Raw genomic sequence first — 21151 nt, 5'->3', positions numbered from 1 at the left:
TTTTATGCTAATAAATATTTTGAGTTATTACCAATTGCCAATAGTGTCCACTGCCTTTAAAGAGTCCTAGGACTAGTCTTAAGTTAAGACTATGTGGGTGAAAACGACCCCAGGTCTCGGTTTGATAAATCTGCAAAATTGTCTTCAGGAAGCACTCCTCCTCTGCCCGCAGCAACTTCCAAATTCCTCCACCCTCACCAAATTGTTGCCAAGAAACAATTCCTCTTCTGCTCACGACCCCCTCCCAGTAACCCACCAAAAAGGAAAAAGAAACACCCTAAAGCAACAGGAAACAAGTGACTTTATCAAGAAACCTTTGGAATGTGATACATCCTGCCTCAAATCATCCATGAAATTATGAAATAATTTGATAAGTTAATCCTTCTGGAACACAACCTGGGTCCCCTTGTACTTACCCGGCTGCTGTAGAAAGCCTAGAAACACAGAGGGGGGGGGGGGGGACCTTATTCGTTGATCCAGACATTAGATTGAGATCTTATCTTCCTACAATTGAATTAGCTTGGCTTGGGTAGGTTGCAGAGTTGTTTGTGGCAATTTCATTTTCAAAGAAATTTGGAGTCACACGGGACAGTGGATTTTGCCTCACCTTTTTGCTTTAAGTGCTTTTTTGTTGTCAAAAGTTTTTCTACTCTGGAGTGTGGCCATTTTACAGGCAAGACGCTCTTTTGAATTCCGATTTGTTTGCCATCAGAGAGCTGTTTATTTTTTTAAATTTCATGCTTTCAGATGCCCCATAAAGGCCTCAGACCTGAAGTCTCTTATCAGATTCAAATATTTGAGTGAGACATTTCCTCTTTCTCAAAAAAGGGATCCATTTCTCACAGTGTTTTATACTATCAATTCAACAGCTCTTCATTGCTCATTACCAAGTAAGGTTGTTATGCTAACAATTATTTTGGGTAATTGCCTTTAAATTCTCTGCAAAAAAACTCCGCTTGTACTCACAAACTAAGGGTAATCGGGCAGTTGCTTAGGACAAAAAATCTCCAAAAATTGTTATGACAATAAATGCTGTAAGAGTGATTGAGGCACTTGAGACATGCTTGACCTTCATGTCTGATCCCTGACCCACCACTACCCGTTAAAGCACTATGGAGTCCTATGGGAGTTAGACTGATACCCAGGGCAAGCACCTTTTTGAGCAATTGAAAACCCATAATCCTAAATGCAAAGTAGAGTTTTTTCCTTTTCCATTCATTGATTCGGTTTTGTTATTCAACTCAAAATTACACAACTGTAATAAAAGTAGGGTCATCGTTCAGTAACGACCCCAATTTTTGTGTGTGTAATTTGTATCTGAGAGCTTACATTTATAAACATGGAAGTCATCCTGCAAAATATTTGAGAGCAAGAGCAAGTTTTAAATGAGTCTGTTTTCTAATTGGTAGCCAATTAAGTTCCAAGAAAGTTCCCTGAATAATGGGGTACTAGGCCTATTATGTGGGACATCCAACAAGCGGCACTATTTTGTAAGACACATTTCCATCCATTAAAGGCATGGACACTATTGGTAGTATAATTGTTAGCATAAAAGCTTACTTGGCAGCGAGGAATGGAGAGTTGTTGATAGTATAAAATGTTGTGAGAAATGGCTCTCTCTGAAGTAACATAGTTTTTGAGAAATAACTAATTCACTCGAATTTTAAAAGACTTCAGGCCTAAAGCCTTTTATTAGGCATCTACAAGCACACACTTTTGTGCAACAAAGGTGTTTTTTCTTTCATTATTCTCTTGCATCTTCGATGACCAATTGAGTTCAAATTTTCACAGATATGTTATTTTATGCATTCGTTGGGATACACCAAGTGAGAACACTGGTCTTTGACAATTACCAAACGTGTCCAGTGCCTCTAAGGGTACAATGTTTAGTGCATGATTGAGTGGTGCTTGGCATTCTAGTGTGCCCTTCTCATCCATCATGATAAAATCAGATCAAGGAAATCCAATGGCTGTCTAAAGCTATCAGCATCTCAAGATTCATAGGGGCAGAAATCTTAGTAGACCTTCCTAAACTCTCTTAAGATCCCAGCTAAACCCCATCAGCTTTGCTTAAATCTCTCAGGGGAGAACAAAAACCGTCTCTCTTAGTTCCTTGAGTCAGACTTTGATGTTATTGTAACTACTGAACTAAGTAAGGATGTTGTTAAAGGGTGTATGTACTGTTTGTAGGACAAAAAACACAGTGTCCACAGATTTACATTAAACTTGCGTAGCTTGAAGATAATGATAGTAGAGAGCTTCCCTGAAAATATTATCTGCTGAGGTGCTGTAGTTTTTGAGAAATGAGTACAGCAATGTCATGAAAATAATTTTTGTCTCAGTGATCATGAGACAAAAATTATTTTAGCATGTAAAAACGTATTTACATGACATTGTTTTACTCATTTCTCAAAACTACTGCACCTCAGCAATTTTATTTAAAGGTACGCTTTCTACTATCATTATCTTCAAATGGTGTAAGTTTAATGTAAATCTGTGGACATTGTGTTTTGTGTTACAAACAGTACCCAAATTCTTTAAAGGCGCTGGACACCTTTGGTAATTGTGGAAGTACCGGTATTCTCACTTTGCGTATCCCAACATATGCATAAATTAACGGTCTGTAAAAACTTGAACTCAATAGACCCTTCCCATGAAATATGTAAATTGCACACAGCGCGTGCGCACTAACATTTTGGTTGGCAAAATTAGGGAAAATCGCGCTGTTTTGTTCATGCCTAATGGCTGCGTGACGCAGACGCGATTGTGTGTCTGCTTAGTGCACAACTCTATGGTGTTTGCCAACCAATAGGGTCTGTACGCATGCGTAAATGTAATTAGCAAATTTCATGGGAAGGGTCCATTGGAAATTGGTCACTGAAGTTGCAAGAGAGTAATAAAAACAAAAACACCTTTCTCGCACAAATTTGTGTGCTTTCAGATGCCTAATAAAAGGCCTGAGTGAAGTCTTTAATATGTCAGAAATTACCTCTTTATCAAAATCTACGTTACTTCTAGAGGGAGCCGTTTCTCACAATGTTTTATACTACTATGCTCTTCATTGCTCTTTATACCAAGTTTGAATGCTAACAATTATCTTTGAGTTATTGCCAAAAGTGTTCAGTGCCTTTAAGATTCCAGCTTTACCCCATCGGCTTAAAGGCAGTGGACACTTTTGTTAATCACTCAAAATAATTATTAGCATAAAACCTTACTTGGTAACGAGTAATGGGGAGAGGTTGATAGTATAAAACAATTGAGCTCCAATTTTCACAGGTCTGTTATTTTATGCAGATGTTAAGATACTCTAAGTGAGAAGACTGCTCTTTCACAATTACCAATAGTGTCCACTGTCTTTAAGAGCATCAAATTCTGGTGGTTAAATCATCAGAGTGTGGGTTTGAGTCCCAGTCATGATAATTGTGTCCTCAAGCAAGATACTTTACCATAATTGCTTCTCTGCACCCAGGGGTATAAATGAGTACCTGCAAGGGTTGGTATTGTGTATGAAAAAAGCCTTTGGAGCACTACAGTTACCCGTTGTGTACTCCTCAGGGAGCTCAGAAAGATTAAAGGAATGTTTTTGGCCCAATGATAAGGGTATTACTGTAAAGCGCATTGAGACGGTTATTGTGAAATGCACTGAAGAGTTAGTTATTATTAGAACATTTTTTTGCAAAAACCAATGTTGACTGCGTCCTTTAACCTTAAAAACAGCAGACGAAAAAAGCTGGTGCAGGGAGTGCGTATTTGTCAACTTCATCTCTCTACATGACACGTCTGTAACAAACCTGTCATGACATGGGTTCCTAGGTTCCAACACAGAGGGGTACAAGCATGGGTCACCTACCCCTATGCGGGGTTTAGATACATGTTGTTTATAGCCCCATGGTGTCGAGGCTGGTACATAGTGGTGCCCCTCATGGGGTTTAGGAGGGTTGTCAGGTTGGTAGAAGGTGGTAGAGTTAGAAGAGAGCTTTAAAGGGTTTGGGTACTTTTTGTACAAAACAAAACACAATGTCCACATATTTATATGAAAACTTACACAGTTTGAAGAAAGTTATGGTTGAAAGCTTCTCTTAAAATATTTTTTGCTGAGGCGCTGCAGTTTTGAGGAAGGAGTAAAACAATTTTACGCACACAAATAATTTGTGTCTCAGTGCATGTGTTTGTTTATTTATTTATTTTTTTTTTTAAATTTTTTTGGGGGAGGGATTTGGGCAAAGACAAAGTTTGGGATGCTATTGATATTTAATGTGTCTAGAATCAATGGTTTTTGGTTGGTTTGTGACATACCTTTATGTAGAGTTGATAGTCTGGACAAACTGAGTCAAATTGTGGTCAATGAAGAGTTCTTGCTTGTATTCTTGTTGTAAGCTGCCAATTTACCAAGACTTTTTTTCTAGGGTGGATATAAAAAAGTAAAGCTCCCTCAGATGTTTTTATTTTCCTATTGAAAATTCTTCAAGTTGAAAAGGGCTTTTCCTTGACTAGCCCGCAGCATTCCGTGGCTTATTGGCTTGATGTTGATGATTACAAATGTTTTTCTTCAAACAAGCTTTTTCGACACAGTATCCAAAAGTTGCCACCGAAGAGAATCGCGAAAAGAAAAAAGAAAAAAAAGGTTAAAATCACTAAACAAAATAACAAAGTTGAGCAAAAATAACAAAAACATCTTCGGCTAGACTTTGGTTGTTAAAGCTTGTGAGAAAGTTCCCTGGAGCTGAAAAGGGAACGTTTGAGTTGCACTCAAAAGGGCAAACAAAATAGCCTCCGCTTATACCTACAAACATGCCAGAGCGAAGGTAACACTGTGTCAAAGGAGAATTAGCGACCAAACCAAGAAAGAGATGGACAGCCAACAAAGTTGTGAAACTTGTAGCTTTTTGGGGGGCTCCCTCGAGACTTTGTACTGCCAGCCAGGTCTTGGTTTCAGACAAAAATAAATCAATGTTGAAAGGTATTATACATGATTGGTATTAGGGTGAAAAACCTCATTGTACAATTTTAGTCTGAAAGCTCACGTGACCACTGTCACTATTTGTCACTATCTGTAAAGAACCTTTAGAGGAATTCAAGAACATTGAAGATGGCTGCCTTTTTGACAAAAATAAGGCAACGATGAAAGGTATTATACAATTGGTATTAGGGTAAAAACATCAATGTATAATTTAGTCTGAAAGCTTATTGAGTATAGACATTACATTGATTTCAATGTTGTCTGCCATGATTAAAAAATACATCCAGGTCCTGAAATTTAGGTTCATGATAGCTATTATATAAGGCGAACCAGGAAAGCAGCAATAATACTAGCAATTTATATGGGGCTGGATAAATAATCACACAAAAAAACAGGACATTATTTAAGCCTACAGGGATGAGCTATTGTTCCCGTACCTATGGACTGACACTACTACAACAAAAGCACGTCAGCAGACTAACATAAGAACATACTTCAACCTTTTTCATCTGTGAAATATTTCCCTGTTAAATGTAGTCGTACCCAAGAACTTAAAAAAAACTGAAGGTAAGAAACGGCAACATTTCAATTTCGGTTGTAACCAAAAGTGAGGACAATGTGATTACATGCTGAAAAATTGTGAATGATTTCGTACAAACTTTTACTTTCCCAGAAAAAAACAATTTCAGTATTCTTTAATAATCTGGGATTAATAGCTATTAGAACCGATTATGTGTCCTTATTGGAGTTCCAAGTCCCTGAAAAAAGTGAAGGGGAGTGTTTTGTTCATGAATAAAACCCTCTGGAAATCTGGCAGACAAAAGCACATTCACCTGGCAGCCTTAAATCTGACAGGAGAAAACAGCTGTGGCTAGCATTGTGTGGGACCACTAACCTTCCTTGGGAAGGGTTAAAAGACAACGAAATCGGCTAATCTCTTCATATCCTTTATTAAGCCGGCTTAAATATTGTCTGAGTGCTCATGTGTAGGGAATCAGAGTCCCACTTGAAGGGTAGTCTGAAGGTATGGCTAAAAATTTGAATTTTGAAGTGATTATTTGGGGAATTGTCAGTTTCGGAGAAAAGATCTCCGTTATGTAATTTTTGTAAAAATAGTGATGACAAATAAATACTTCAAGGATGTAAACACCTTTGCACGTCTGCCCTGTTGGGGGATTATTTCATTAAGCGTTACAACGTAGTCTCCTGCTCAAGAAGAAAAATTGTGTCCTGCACAGCCAGCCAGCCAGACAATCATATCAGACAGATCCAATCAGAGTCCTACTCCCAAGAGGGATATACCACTCCCCTGCGATTCCCCCTAAATCTCCATTCAACTAGTAAGGAATCACTTAGTATCATGGCCTAATCCTAATCCCTAGAGAGTGGGTAGGGATTATCCCAGCTTTTCATCAATCAGACATCTGCTGTGACGAGGAGACCCCCCCCTTTCCTTTTCTAAAAGTATCCTCTTCACAGCTAAGTAAACTCTTTTGTCAGCAAATAGAGACATACCATGGTGTGGAACTAGTTGTGAGGGATGGACAATCTATTCCTGGATAACCCCTTTGTTACAATGTCTCAGGATTAGGCCTAGAAAACAAAAAAAACGTGTTTAGCATCTTGCATTTTTGAAAAAAGGAAGGAGGAGGGCCTTTTTTCTTTTTCTTTTTTCCCCGACCCGACCCCCCCCCCCCAAAAAAAAAAAAAATATATATATAAATAACAACACCCTCTACACATATTTAAAGACAACCGGCTAGGCTATTTTTTTCAAAATATTCTTTTTTTTAATAGTCTGAGGACATTGAATTTTTTTATTTTTTTGTTCAATAAAAAGAAAAAGAAAAAAAGGAAACTGGGAAGGGACGCTACTCATCTTTTTTTTCTTCTTTGGCCTAAGGTGGATATGAGAAATACAAACAGATGAAGAGGTTACTCTGGAGTTCATAGGGTATTGAGAGCTTCTCTTTAATAGCTCTCAACGACCCTCCCATTATTATTACCCATGGGTATTACCCATGGGTAGAAGAGGGTCAATACCTGGTACATGTGTCCAGTGGAAGCCATTTTCAAGGAGTGGCACTTGATAGGCGACAAGGATTTTTATATGTGCAGACCCAAGGTCTTTGTGGATGTATTGGGAGTATTTGTAAGTAAGTATTTGAAAATTAGTTTAATTGTCAAAGACCAGTCTTCTCCTTGATGTATCTCAACATATGCATACAAAAAAAAAACGTGTGGAAATTTGGACTCAATTGGTAGTCAAGGTTGCGAGATAATAATGGAAGAAAAAAACACCCTTGTCACACGAAAATGTGTGCTTTCAGATGCTTGATTTCGAGACCCCAAATTCTAAATCTGAGGTCTCAAAATCAAATTCGTTGAAAGTTACTTCTTTCTCGTAAAATACTTTACTTCAGAGGGAGCCATTTCTCTCAATGTTTTATGCCATCATATGCTCTCCATTGCTTGTTACCAAGTAAGTTTTAATGCTAAAAATTATTTTGACAAACTCTGCCTTTAAAGTATTGTACAGAATTGGTGAGAGAAAAAAATTAGTGATAAACTCCAAACGCGAAATTAGATAATATGAAATTTTTGACAGAAATATTTCAAGGGATGTTTTCTTTTATCATCATCATTAGACCATGTAAGTTTTATGTAAATCTGTGTTCTCACGATTTTTGTTTCTTAGCAATTCTGTAACGTTCTTTTAATGACAGCCCAAAATGTTTGACAAAAACAATTTAATGACAGCCAAAATTACACACATCATGACCTTAAAGAGTACTAGGTTTTATTGAACTGCCACTTTTTTCATCTTAATTTGGTAAATAAGATACTATTTTGGCTCAAAGTGAGGGAAGAAACCGTTTCCTGTGACACTGTTACCACAGCTTTTATCAATGTTTGACAACAACAAATTAATGACAGTCCAAACATGACTTTGAAAAAGTACCAGTTTTTTTTATAACTGTCACTATTTTATGTTAATTGGGTGAATAAGGCACTATTTTGGGTCAAAATGAGGGGGAAGTTGCTGATGGCTTTTGTCATTTTTCCTTGGGAAGGGATGTTGTAGCTCTTCTGATTTGAGGTTATTGATGAATTCTGAGGTTGTTGACTTTCCTTGATGCTAATGATCCAGTCATAGTTTTCACCTATTAAGCACTAAGATTAATCTTAAAGCAATTGCACAACACTGGTAAACAGTATTGTCCAAAGGCCCACACTTCGTGTATCACAACTTATACATAAAATAACAAACCTGTGAAGTTTAGGCTCGATCGGTCATCGGAGTCGGGAGAAAATAAAGGGAAAACCCACCCTTCTTTCCGCACGTTTCGCCATGTCATGACAAGTGTTTAAAATAAATCCGTTATTCCCGGTATCGAGAATTGATAATTGTTTTAATGTTTTGTCAAAAAGTAAAGCATTTCATGGAATTATATTTCAAGGGAAGTCTTTCACCATTACCTTCTGTAAACCCTGTAAGTTATTTGTAAATGTGTGAACCTTTAATTTTTGTTATGTTCTGAAAGTGTCCAACATGTTGTTGTTTTTTGCATATGTTGAGATACACCAAGTGAAAAGACTGGTCTTTGACAATTACCAATAGTGTCCAAAAGTTCAGAAGTGTACACATATCAAAATTACATTAAAATGGTGAACAAGTGCATTATAAACAAGTAAAAATACCATTTCTGTTGAAAACATTCCGCTCAGGTAGCTGTTTAAGAAGTGTCCACAAGGGAAGTAAACAACAAGGGTCTCAGTATATACTGAGTTATTGTTTACAGTCAAGACAATAAATTACCAACCTGTTGTGCAATTTATAGTAACAGTTTAAGAGGAATATGGTAATCCTCAAGCGCCCAAACCTGACATGATAATGGATTTATTTGTAATTCAGCTTGTTTAACATCTGTGTATAGATTCATAAATTTTGGGGCGACTGCTGTAAATGTTGTAAATTTCAAATTCAAAGTGCCCCTGCAGTGTTGACTTAGGAGGTCATAAATTACGAGGCTTTTTTAGATGTTTTATGTTTGTATAACTTGAAAATGGGTTGAACGACCCCCAGTGCCTGGGAGTGTCCTGGGTGTCTTTATGTTGGACATTTTAAAAGTGATTTACCAAACAGTTTGTAGTCGGGACACTGTCCAGGGCGAATACTGCAATGAATGGGATTGCCTCCATGCACACTGGTCATTGCCTGGGTGCCCCTGAAATGCCCACAGTAAGAAATTTACAATTTCCTTATTGGGTGCCCTTCACCAAGAAAAAAATGCCTTGGTGCCCTTGCCCTTTCAAATACGAAGCATACAGGCCTGACTGTCTCTTAAAGTTATTTTTTCAACACCTTTCTTAAGAACTGATCTTAAAACAAATGAGTGCATAACTAAATCGAATTTAAACTTTGAGTTCGTAGCCATATTTCTTAACTCTGTAGATTTACAAGGGATCGCTTAAACGATTTACACTGGTTACCGAGCACAGTACACTAACCATGGCTATCGATGACGTCTTGAGCCAAGACCCTTCCCATGAAATATGCTAATTACATCCACTCATTCATACAGACCCTATTGGCTGGCAAATGCCATAGAGATGTGCGAAGCGAGGCACAAAACAGCGCGATGTTCCCTCATTTTGCCAACCAAATGTTAGTGCGCACGCACTATGTGCAGATAACATATTTCATGGGAAGGGTCTATTTATTGTTGCTGGGTGAATGTACTCCTTTTTCCTGTTACTCTACTGGCTTGTGATGTTGCATTTGCAGGTGGGGGGGGGGGGTGACCTGATACTCCCTAATAACACCGACTTTATGATAACCACATTTAGGTCATCATCGACCTGTCATCACGAAGTCTATTTTTTCCCTCCTTCGTATGGTATCGCATGATCCCTCGTGTGAAGCCAACATGTTATTTTCAGTTATTCATCCTGTTTTGTATTTACAGTCTTCGTAGAGAAGGCGTTGTTGACAAGTTCTGGGAAGTAGATGTTAGGAAATTTGTTGAGAAGGGAAGTTTGCCGGCTGGATGTTGTAAATTGCTGTGTTTGGGATAAGCAGCCGTCTGCCTTTTCCTTGTTCTTGTTCTTGTTCTTGTTGTTTTTTTAAGTTGAAAACCTCCTATATAACTCGACCTCATGGGAGTAAACAGTGGTGTTTTATTTGTCAGTGTTTGAAAGCACTGGACACGTTGCTAATTGTCAAAAACGAGTCTCTTGGTGTATACCACTATATTCATAAAATAAATCTGTGAAAGAGAGAATTGCAAGAGAATATAGAAAGAAAAAAACACCCTTGTTGCAGCTTCAGATGCCTTTAAATATTTGAGTAATAAATGAACTTTTCTCACAAAACTATAATACTTCAGAGGGAGCCATTTCTCATAGTGTTTATATTATCAACAGCTCTCTCTTGCTCGTTACCAAGTACATGTAAGTTTTAATGATAAGTGATTGCCAAAAGTATCCAGTGCCCGTAAGATTGTCAATGAGAATGTTTGAAATGTAATGAGAGTCGACTGTAACTTCACACACTAAGTTTGTTAAAGACAACATCCACTTTTATTTCAAGTTGTTTAAAAACTCGGAATCAACAAGCGTACTGAGCATTTTTTTAAAGCCAATTACGGGCCAACCCGATCTGCGGAGTTCTCTCTTTAGAAAACATTCTAAACATGATTATAACAATTCCATTCGTCTCAGGTTCAAGAACTTGATGGTTGGCACTTGGCCAACGTGTTTCCACACACACACAGTACTCCATAGCCGGAGGTACTCTGGTACCAATTAATGAGTTAAAAATCACAATAATGAACGTGTTTTAAGTCCACTTTTTTTCTCTCAAGTTGTCAAGTTCAAATGTCAAGTCACCACTGTGTTCACCTTGGAGGTTTTTTGTTGTTGTTGGGACGGCAAGTAAGCAGGTGGCCCTTTCATGTTACCGACGACGATGGCGTGGAAGGGAAGTCAGAAGACTTCTTCATTTGCGTTGTAGGGGTGCAAGGCTCCAGTTTTTTGGGGAAAATTCTGAATCGATGAATGTACTGAGTTTTTCTTTTAAACAAATTACTGGCCAACCTGATCTGAGGATTTGTCTCTTTAAAACAGTCTAAACATGATTATAGTAACTCCATCAAAACCGGGACTTAAAGCCATTATACACTTTCGGAATAGACAACAACAACAACAAAATCACGGATTTACAAATAACTTACATGGTTTACAGAAGGTAATGGTAAAAGACTTCTCTTGAAATATTATTCCATGAAATGCTTTACTTTTTGAGAAAACATTAAAACAATTATCAATTCTCGACAATGAGAATTACGGATTATTGTAAACACATGTCATGACACGGCGAAACGTGCGGAAACAAGGGTAGGTTTTCCCGTTATTTTCTCCTGACTCTGATGACCGATTGAGCCTAAATTTTCACAGGTTTGTTATTTTATATATAAGTTGTGATACACGAAGTGTGGGCCTTTGGACAATACTGTTTACCAAAAGGGTCCAATGGCTTTAAACCCACACTCTGCTGATCAGAAACACCAGATCTGCAGTACAGTGCTCAACCCCTTGACCACGACACGCCATTAACGCCAAAAACGCTTCTTGCTCTGTTTCGACGAAACCATCTGTGATGCAGATCTATTTATTCATATACATCTTGCTATTTGTTCAATACCGCTGTGCAATCAAAACTAAACCCAAGCCATTCCCGCTTTGTCTTCTGGTTGCCATACTGATGGCCCAGACTATAAGATTCCATCCCCAATGTATTCACATACCTGAGGGCTATCGAACCTGTCTAAACCCAAACCAAAACCAGCTCCTCAATCTATTTTTCTTTCCACCATTGTTTTGATTCATCCATGATAGTTGCCCCAGAGCCAAACCAAACACCTTGTCCTTAGTGAGTCATAGGTGAAGGTATGGTTTAAAGGCACTGGACACTATTGGTAATTACTCAAAATAATTGATAGCATAAAAACTTACTTGGTAACGGCGAGCAATGGAGAGCTGTTGATACATAGTATAAAACATTGTGAGAAACAGCTCCCTCTGAGTCTGACGTAGTTTTTGAGAAATGTAGTTTTTGAGAAAAAAGGTAATGTTTCATTTAAATATTTGAATTGAATTCAAGACCTCAACTAAAGTCTCGAATTCAAGCATCTGAAAGCAAACAACTTCGTGTGACAAGGGTGTTTTTTCTTCAATTATTCTCTCGCAACTTTGACGACCAATTGAGTTCATATTTTCACATGTTTGTTTTATTATGCGTATGTTGAGACAAGACTGGTCTTTGACAATTACCAAAGTTGTCCAGTTCCTTTAAGCACGGAGTGAAAGTCACAGACACTTCTTGGTGATCCTGTGAAGGACCCAATCATAGGAGATTAGGGTCCCCACTCCCCCCTTGTGGCCCCCCAATCCCCTGATCTCATTACTGGTTGGCACACCAGGTGTGAAGGTAGACAAATCTTCATCAGAAATCGCATGTCAACAGCACCAAAGGGTGACAACATACATGGATTGAAAAGGGAGTTTGCCTTAAAGTGGCACTCTAACGAGAAACAGAAATCGCCTGTCAACAACACCAAATGGTGACAACATACATGGATTGAAAAGGGAGTTTGCCTTAAAGTGGCACTCTAACGAAACTCAGAAATTACAACATTCAACAACACCAGAGGGTGACAATAAACATGGATTGAAAGGAAGCCAACCACTGTGGAGTGGCACTCTAATAAAGTATGCAAATTAAAAGGGAGCCTTAAAGTGGCACTCTAACGAAACAATCGCATCTTGAAAAATGGAAGCTGACCTAGGAGTGGCACTCTATTGTAAAGTATGCAAATAGCATGCGGTACAAGTGACTTTGAAGAAATGATCAAGAGGCACTCTAGTGGTAACTTGAATTAAGGGAACAACGAGCTGTTTCAAACTGCTTACCAACCAAAAGGACCTATTCCGGGTTCAGACATTAAGTCACTAGACATATTGAACCAATAGGCAAAAGTCTGACAGCCAGCTCGTTCATCCATTTGATGTTTTGGACGAGTAATTGTCCTAGACGAGAAACTCGTCCTAACCTAAGGTGGATTCAATGCATCCTAATGTCTAAGAGTACGGAACATCTCATCTTAAGTCCTATAAGATTAATCCTAAGTTAGGAAGAGTTTGGGGAAATCGATGGCCGAGTGCATGGAGGCAATTGCCTTCGTTACACCCTAGTTTCAGACCGTTTTGTTAGCAGTGACTCTCAAGCTTTCAGAATCAGAAAGACTGAATACACAGTACTTATAACAAAACAACGATAATCTTCAACCCAATGCATTGGGTTAAAGATCATTGTTACATTGCAATGTAATAACTCCCTCAATTAAAAATTACCTTCATCAATTGAACTTTTGAAGAAAAATAAATTATGTGAAATGTTTGAGACTGTTTTGAAAAGTAAACCAAAAGTTCAAAGAAAAAAGGCCCTCTGTCCGGGGGAAAAAAGGACATCAACCCTTTTTGCCCCCTGGGATCCTCAAATCAATTTTAATTTTTTTTTTCCTCTGACCCATTTTTTGACCTCAACTTTGGTTAGGGGCGAAGGTGTGAAGTTGGGACGAATGGCACAATTTCCGGTGACAATTGCCGATGGAAATTGAACAATTAGGAATGAATTTAGAAAATGCGGTGACAAGAAATCCGATTTCGGAACTTTTGGCTGAAGTTTTTAGTGTTGTTGTGGTAGTGTTCTCGTTTTTAACACAAAACTGAGTTTGGGGTTTGTTTGTATATAATTGTTGTCAAGCGTTGCGGTACCTTTTCTGTGTAAGAATGCTATATAAATGCTAAGATTATTATATTATTTGTTTGTTTATTTTGGGGTGGGTTTTTCTTTTGGCTAACCCAGAAACTACCACAAGTAAACACTCTTTTGGAATAAAGCTCATGAATGGACAGTTTTACAAAAGAAGATAACACTCAATGTGGTATTACTGTTATTAGTCAATTGAAAAACTCAAGACCACCAGCCCTTCGTGTTGTTCCATAAACAGTGATATCTTTTTTACATTACTTCGAAGTGAAGAGTCTCTGAAAATGCTTTTTAGTATCGGAAGCTGCTGTAAGCTTTTAACCCAAAGTTTGTATTGCCATTAATAAAAGACTGATTACCAAATTAATACTTTCCACCTAACTACTTTGGCCTGAGCACCACTTTAAAAACTCTTGGTTTAATGGCATAATTATAATCGTTGCCATGAAGCAATTCCATTTCTTTAAGACTGGAGATGTTAATCTGTCTGGATGACTTAAGAAAAGTGTAAGAAGACCCACCTGCCCCACCCTTGAGCAGTGAAAAAGGACCCATGGTGGCCAATGAAGCCAGAAGGCATGCTTGAGGCCTGGGCCCAATTTTATGGCTCTGCTTATCGCCTGATTATGCGCTTATGATCACCATTCTCTGTTTCAGGCAAGCCCTGAATTTGTGCTTTAGCCGTGTAAGCGATGAAAGCCTTGTATCGTGGGGTATGCACGTGTACTGGCCAAAATTCCCAGCTAACTTGTGAAATTGCTTGACGTAAGGGCAGCATTCCCTGCTACCTCAAGCACCGATGCTTTGCTTACACTATTTTTGTTGTAGTTGCACTGGCAGTGATTAAACAAGTTGTTGGAAAACGATAGTCGCAACTCAACTAAGCATTGGTTGCACAAGTCACTCAGGATGAACTCTGAGATCAATGATCTGTGGTCGTGAAAAAAAATGCCGGATCTCAATCCACCTTTCTTGATCAGGCATATGCAAATTTTCAGCTAATCAGCTGATTTTTGCTCTTTTTCTTTTCAAAACAGTGCCTTAGAAAACTAAAAAACCATTGTACAAAAGTTAAGTGTGATAGGCAACTTCACGCTTTTTCTGGGGGGGGGGGGGAATTAGAAAGTTGCATGCCTGCTGGATCATGGAGGAAGAAAATAGTGTAAACGTGGTGTGTGTCTGTGGTGTGTTTCGTGTTTCGTGTCTTGTCTGGAAGTTACAAACTCGGCCAGGTGTTAGACCGCTTCAGATGAATGAAAATGATCGGCCTGTGGGGCAGACGAAGGATGGAGTGTGGAAGGGAATCAGATTATAATTGCCAACAGAAACCATAACTTGGCTTTTTCTTCCCTCTCAGATTGCACTCTGCCAACAAAATACACCCTCAGGGATTCTTTAACCCACTCCTGTAAAAATTATCAAATTAGTCGAAGAGGAGAGAATTATGAAGTGGTTTTTTTTTTGGGGGGGGTGGTGGCGGTTTTGTTTGGAAATGGATTTAGTGTGTGTGTGTTTTTGGGGTATAAAATATGTTTGTTTTGGCTTGGTTAGCGTTTTTGCAGTTGGAAAAGAAACACTCATCAAAAGCTTGACCGATGATATGTTGACCAATCAGAGGTTTGACCACCAATGATATGTTGACCATTCGTAATATTGTAGTTTTGCAACCAAGTGCCGGACAAAAGGCTTACTTGATGATATAATCCTTTGGTGGGGTGGTAGGTCATAGGATTGTGCTGTGATGATTCAAGCATTAGTCTAGCACACAGTCATTTGAAAGCTGTTTGGCGATATGTTTTTTTTATTTTTTATAGAATAGGCAGAATATTACAAGCAATTGGATTCATAAAAATAAAAAAATAGTAAACTTGTGGGTACAATCATATAACTTCTTATTTTTTTCCAAACCATGCAAAGCTTTAAACAGCCATTTTGAAAAATTTTACCTGTTTATTTCAAAAGACAAATCTGCAGTGGCTCGTATTCTTTCTCATGAGATGCGCCAGATTCCACTCGAAGGCACAATTTCAACAACAATCTCTCCCATCCTCCCCCATCTATACGTTTGGTGATGTCCATTGTAGGCTTTGATATTTGTGTATGGTGTCAGGATCTTATTGGTTAACGACTTACGATTATCAAGGTATGAATTCCTATGTGTGCCGTTGCTAGGGAGAAACTGTGGCAGACAGATAAATCTAGAGGTTTTCAGACGAGACTACATTGTGATGGAAATGATTAGTAGTAAAATGGTTTTGAATCGCCGCTTAAAGATAGCAGTATTTTCTATGTGATGATTTTTATGAAATGAGCTTTAACCAATTGGCTTAAATCACGTACTGCTACTTTAACTTTTAGAGTAGCAGTATTTGCTATTTCTAACTGTTGATTTTTGATGAAATGGATTTGAATCAAGGCTTAAAGGGTTAGGGTACTTTGTGCAGGACACGAAACACAATTTCCACAGATTCACATTAAACATTAATTTTTGAGAAATTAGTAAAATGGTGTCACAGAAAAAAAATTCCCACTCTAGTCAATTCTTTGTTCAACCCCAAAAATAAAAAATAAATCATCTCAGGAGACGAACATTACTTTAGTATTTTAAAACAGATTTACCAGTACTGGTATTTAAATAGATCATAAAAAACAATCTTCTTTCTTATATAGACCTTGTATATATAATGTTTAATATTAATCTTTGTGAAGATGGAGGTATGCAGTTCAATATTTAAGCACGTCAATCTGAGGTCGAAGGTTAAAGTCCCTTTCTAGTCAATTTGTCTTTGTCCAAGAGAGGATCTGATGATCTGAGATTGTTAAATTTGGAAATTAATTCATCATGACATCATGGTTTTCAGATTAAGTTATATTCAATATTCATAAATCATTCAACACATGAAAAGCATTCCTTTGAAGTTGTCATGAATAATTCATGAGAGTGTTCCAGACAGGAAGTTTTTTCCCACCCTTTGTTTGTGAAGGAGGGTTGCCTGAGTTCATGAATAATTCATGAGTGTGGTCCAGACAGAAAGTTTCTTCCCACCAATTGTTTACTGGGGGGAATCTTTGAGGTAATGAATAAATCATGAATATATTCATGAGTGTGGTCCCACCAATTGTTTGTGAAGGGGGGGGGGGTTGTCTTGGTTCATGAATAAATCATGAATAATTCATGAGCGTGGTCCAGACAGGAAGTTTGTTTCCCACCTATTGTTTGGGAAAGGAGGGGGGTTGCCTGAGGGCTGCAGTTCACACCTACACAGTGCAATCATATCATAAGTCCTGTGTTTGTTTACTTAATCTATCCCAGTGATAGACTGTGGATAGTGGTGTATTGTGTTGGCCAGTCCCAGCCTGTGTGAGTGTACAATGGCAACCCATGGTGGTAGAAGGTAGTGCTCAGTGCTTGGTGGTTTCATTCTCACACATAGGATGGTCTGGACTGGCAGCTGATGGAAGCATTGATCTGTGATGATGGTGATTTTTGAGAAGTGGTGGATTTTATAGAACGCGGGAATGGAATAATGATTCTCTGATTTGCTGTCTCTAGTCTTGGGCTTGATTAGTAATAGTATAAATCAGTATTCTTCTAATAATTAATAAAAGGTAAGTTAACACTTTGTTGGTGTTAGCCTTGCTCTACATGATGTTGGTTTGTGAGAAGTTCTCAGATTTATAGAACGTGGGAATATAATATTTCTCTGATTTGCCGTCTGTTTAGTGTTGGGCTCAAGAGTAGTATTTATCAGTATTCTATTAATTAATCAAAGATTAGTTTTTGTTTTTTGTGAGAACATACGTAGAGGATGAAAAGATAGAACGCGGGAGTAGAATGTTTTGGTATACTTTTGGTAATCACTCTTAAAGACAGTGGACACTATTGGTAATTGTCAAAGACTTGTCTTCACAGTTAGTGTATCTCAACATATGCATAAAATAACAACCCTTGTCACACGAAGTTGTGTGCTTTCTGATGCTTGATTTCGAGACCTCAAACTCTAAACTTGAGGTCTCGAAATCAAATTCGTGGAAAAGTACTTCTTTCTTGAAAACTATATACGTCACTTCAGAGGGAGCTGTTTCTTACAATGATTTATACTATCAACCTCTCCCCATTACTCGTAATCAAGAAAGGTTTAATGATGATAATTATTTTGAGTAATTACCAAAAGTGTCCACTGCCTTTAAAATTTACGGCTAAACACTATACTTGGTTAGAAGTATAGCAGCTTTCAATAGTATAAAGCTTTTTGAGAATCCTTCACGGAGAAATAAATTGGTTTGGGAAAAATATCAGTATTCCTCAAAGTTTGAATCTGAGAAACAATATCAGAAATCTTTCTCAGATAGTGTGTTCCAATTACGGTTTATTCTTCCTGCGTGGACATTTTTGGCGATATTTAAAAAACGCGACCTCCTTTTAAATTTTTGAAGGCAGGGGACACTATTGGTAATTACTCAAAATAATTATTAGCATAAAACCTTTCTTGGCGACGAGTAATTGGGAGAGGTTGATGGTATAAAACATTGTGAGAAACGGCTCCCTCTGAAGTGCCATAGTTTTCGAGAAAGAAGTAATTTCCCACGAAGTTGATTTTGAGACCTCAGATTTAGAACTTGAGGTCTCGAAATCAACCATCTAAACGCACACAACTTCGTGTGACAAGGGTGTTTTTCCTTTCATTATTATCTCGCAAGGTCGATGACCGATTGAGCCCAAATTTTCACAGGCTTGTTATTTTATGGTTATGATGGGAAACACCAAGTAAGAAGACTGGTCTTTGACAATTACAAAACGTGTACCATCCCTTTGAAATGAAATGTTCAAAGGATTGTTTTACCATTTTACACACAGAGAAACCTGAGCTTACTTGGTTAGGGTTCAATGTGCACGATCCCGTGAGTGGAGAAATGCAAGTAACATGAGCTATGCACATTTGCTCACGCCCAAATTCCTGCGAAATATACACTTATGTAATCACAGAATGTTCTGATACCAGGATCCTTGACTTTTCACTTTTATGTTCCCTGAGCAAACAAAGTTCTAGGTCAGAAAGCTTTAAGTGTAGCTGGGCCAATCTCTCTACTGCCATTATAGGGAATCTGTTGCTCTATCTGCATTTCAGAAAGTCCTAAAGACTTTTCTTTCCCATGTTAATTGCTTTGTAGTGTGCTATGATCTTGATGGAATAGCACCTTCTAAATTTTAAGTGTTGAGCTATTATGCTATCAAATTATGCTCTAAACAATGAATGCGGGCTTCGAAACTCCCACAGACTATGGCCCGCCTCTTCAAGACTTCTGGGTTCTTGTGCCCTTTTTGTAAAATTTCCAAGAGGCGTGGTTGAACCATGGAGCAATAAACTATTTGGTTGAACTTACTGCAGCGACTCTACAGCGAAGCAAAAATCACCCCTGCACCAGCCACACTAGAAGTGGGCGGTTGTTGCGTCAACGGGCAGTAGCCTATGACCATTGATGATGATTTTGGTTGTTTTATGTTTCCCTTTTCTCAAGATTAAATTACAGGCAAAACATTATAAATATTTACTTGTGTTTATCTTTAACAGGACAATCAAGAAAGAATCATGATTTGACTAGGACGTCCCTATACGATTTGATAAATCAGTGGAACACTTGTGATATGCTCAAAGTGGTCAAGAAGTGACTGCAGACTGGTACCTGACAGTACTATTGAGAAACACACACCATAGAAGCGAAGACACCAGACCGGGTCACCCTTACTGCCTTGGGCAAGTCGCGGCGGGCAGGTTGTCTACAACTCTCCCACAATGCATCACCACAGACCAATACCATGCTTACTGTTATACGCAGCGTTACTATGGATGATGAACTGCTGTTGCAGTGCAGAAAGGACTTCATTGAGGGGTCAGGGGTTAGGGAGGTCGCGACCCCAACACCATTCCAGATATTGGAAACAATCGGCCATTAACAGAAAGCCAAATATAGTACTTATCTTAACAGATGACCAGGATGTCCTACTAGGTAAGTGAAGAGTTGATATTTTAAACGTTTGCCAAGATTTTGATATTTCCTACAGATTGTCAGGAGTGAATAGTCAGCTGTGAATAATCTTCCGTACAATTGCAGTGACAGTTTAAATTTATCTGACCTGTCACTTCTTGTAAGAAGGTATGAATATAAAAACATTGTGCGTGATCAAATTTGAAATAGAGTACTCTTAAAGTTTCCAACCTAACATTTAAACAGTGTAAAATACCATGTGATACCTCTTTGCGCGCAAAACTTAAAACATGACGTCATCATCGTGGCTAAACCTCCTAACATTTCTTTCGACTAGAACACTGAACTCATACCACTGTTATGTCTTATTTCCAGGTTCCATGAGTGCAATGAATAAAACCAAAACGGTTTTAGGAAAGTTTGGGGCGAACTTTGTGAACGCGTTTGTGACGACGCCAATGTGTTGCCCGTCCCGCAGCAGTATTCTGACCGGTCAGTACGTACACAACCATCATGTATACTCCAACGTTGACCACTGCGGGTCCAACGAGTGGGTAAATGGTCCAGAATTACAAACATTTGCAAAGTATCTTAAGGATGCTGACTATAGAACAGGTAAGTCACCTCTTTGTTTATTTTGTTTAACAAATTTGAGAATCAGAAGCCGTACATTTTTAGACAAAATTAAACCCAATGGGAACCAATTGTAAACCACCCTCCCATCAACTTACCGCGAGCCTGATGTAAACTAACAGGCTGAAAGAGGTTGCGGTCTGCATAGCCACGATTACTTAACAGTGCCGCGAAAAAAGTCTAATGGAAACAACTCTGCGCTGTTAACCAACAGCGACCATGCTGTAATTCCAGGTGGGAACGTATGTTAGAATTACACCAAAGCCAGTCACGGTAACTTTACGCACATGGATTTGCCTGTGGCTTTCCACAGAACTCGGGGGAAGTACTGAGTGCATCGGTGTATATGGGTAAAAACAAATATTAGCTTTATCAATATTAGCTTTATAAATATTATTACAAAACTGGGAAAACACATTTAGACTCACCCGAAAACTTTCAGTCCTGTATTGAAATCTTTATTTTAGCACAAAATAGAATAACATATATTTTCATGTTAAAGCCATTATACACTTTCGGTACAGAATTTTTTTTTTTTTTACAGGGTTTACAGAAGGTAATGGTGAAAGACTTCTCTTGAAATATTGTTCCATGAAATGCTTTACTTTTTGAGAAAACATTAAAACAATATCAATTCTCGATAGCGATAATTACGGATTTATTTTTAAACACATGTCATGACACGGCGAAACACGCGGACACAAGAGTGGGTTTTTCCGTTATTTTCTCCCGACTCC

At 38.3% G+C, this 21151-nt stretch overlaps 1 protein-coding gene across 5 annotated transcripts in view; it reads left to right on the top strand.

The window, feature by feature from the left end:
* The window catches only part of LOC117300625 (extracellular sulfatase Sulf-1-like), a 66841-nt gene that overhangs the window by 7302 nt on the left and 38388 nt on the right, over positions 1–21151 (top strand). For 4 of the 5 annotated variants that reach the window (XR_004520189.1, XM_033784303.1, XM_033784304.1 and 1 more), the window contains exons 3-4: positions 19367–19802; positions 20157–20396. Coding sequence is in view for 4 of the 5 variants with exons in the window: in XM_033784303.1 (XP_033640194.1) it covers positions 19589–19802; positions 20157–20396 (454 nt within the window). In the remaining variant the exon portion in view is untranslated. Of the gene's footprint in view, positions 1–17131; positions 17403–19366; positions 19803–20156; positions 20397–21151 lie in introns of those variants that run through there. The other variant, XM_033784305.1, reaches the window with a different exon arrangement.

The sequence above is a fragment of the Asterias rubens genome, chromosome 16 (genome assembly GCF_902459465.1).
Source record: "Asterias rubens chromosome 16, eAstRub1.3, whole genome shotgun sequence".
Lineage (NCBI taxonomy): Eukaryota > Metazoa > Echinodermata > Asteroidea > Forcipulatida > Asteriidae > Asterias > Asterias rubens.
The sequence above is the reverse complement of the archived record's forward strand: the minus strand, read 5'-3'. Positions and strand labels throughout refer to the sequence as shown.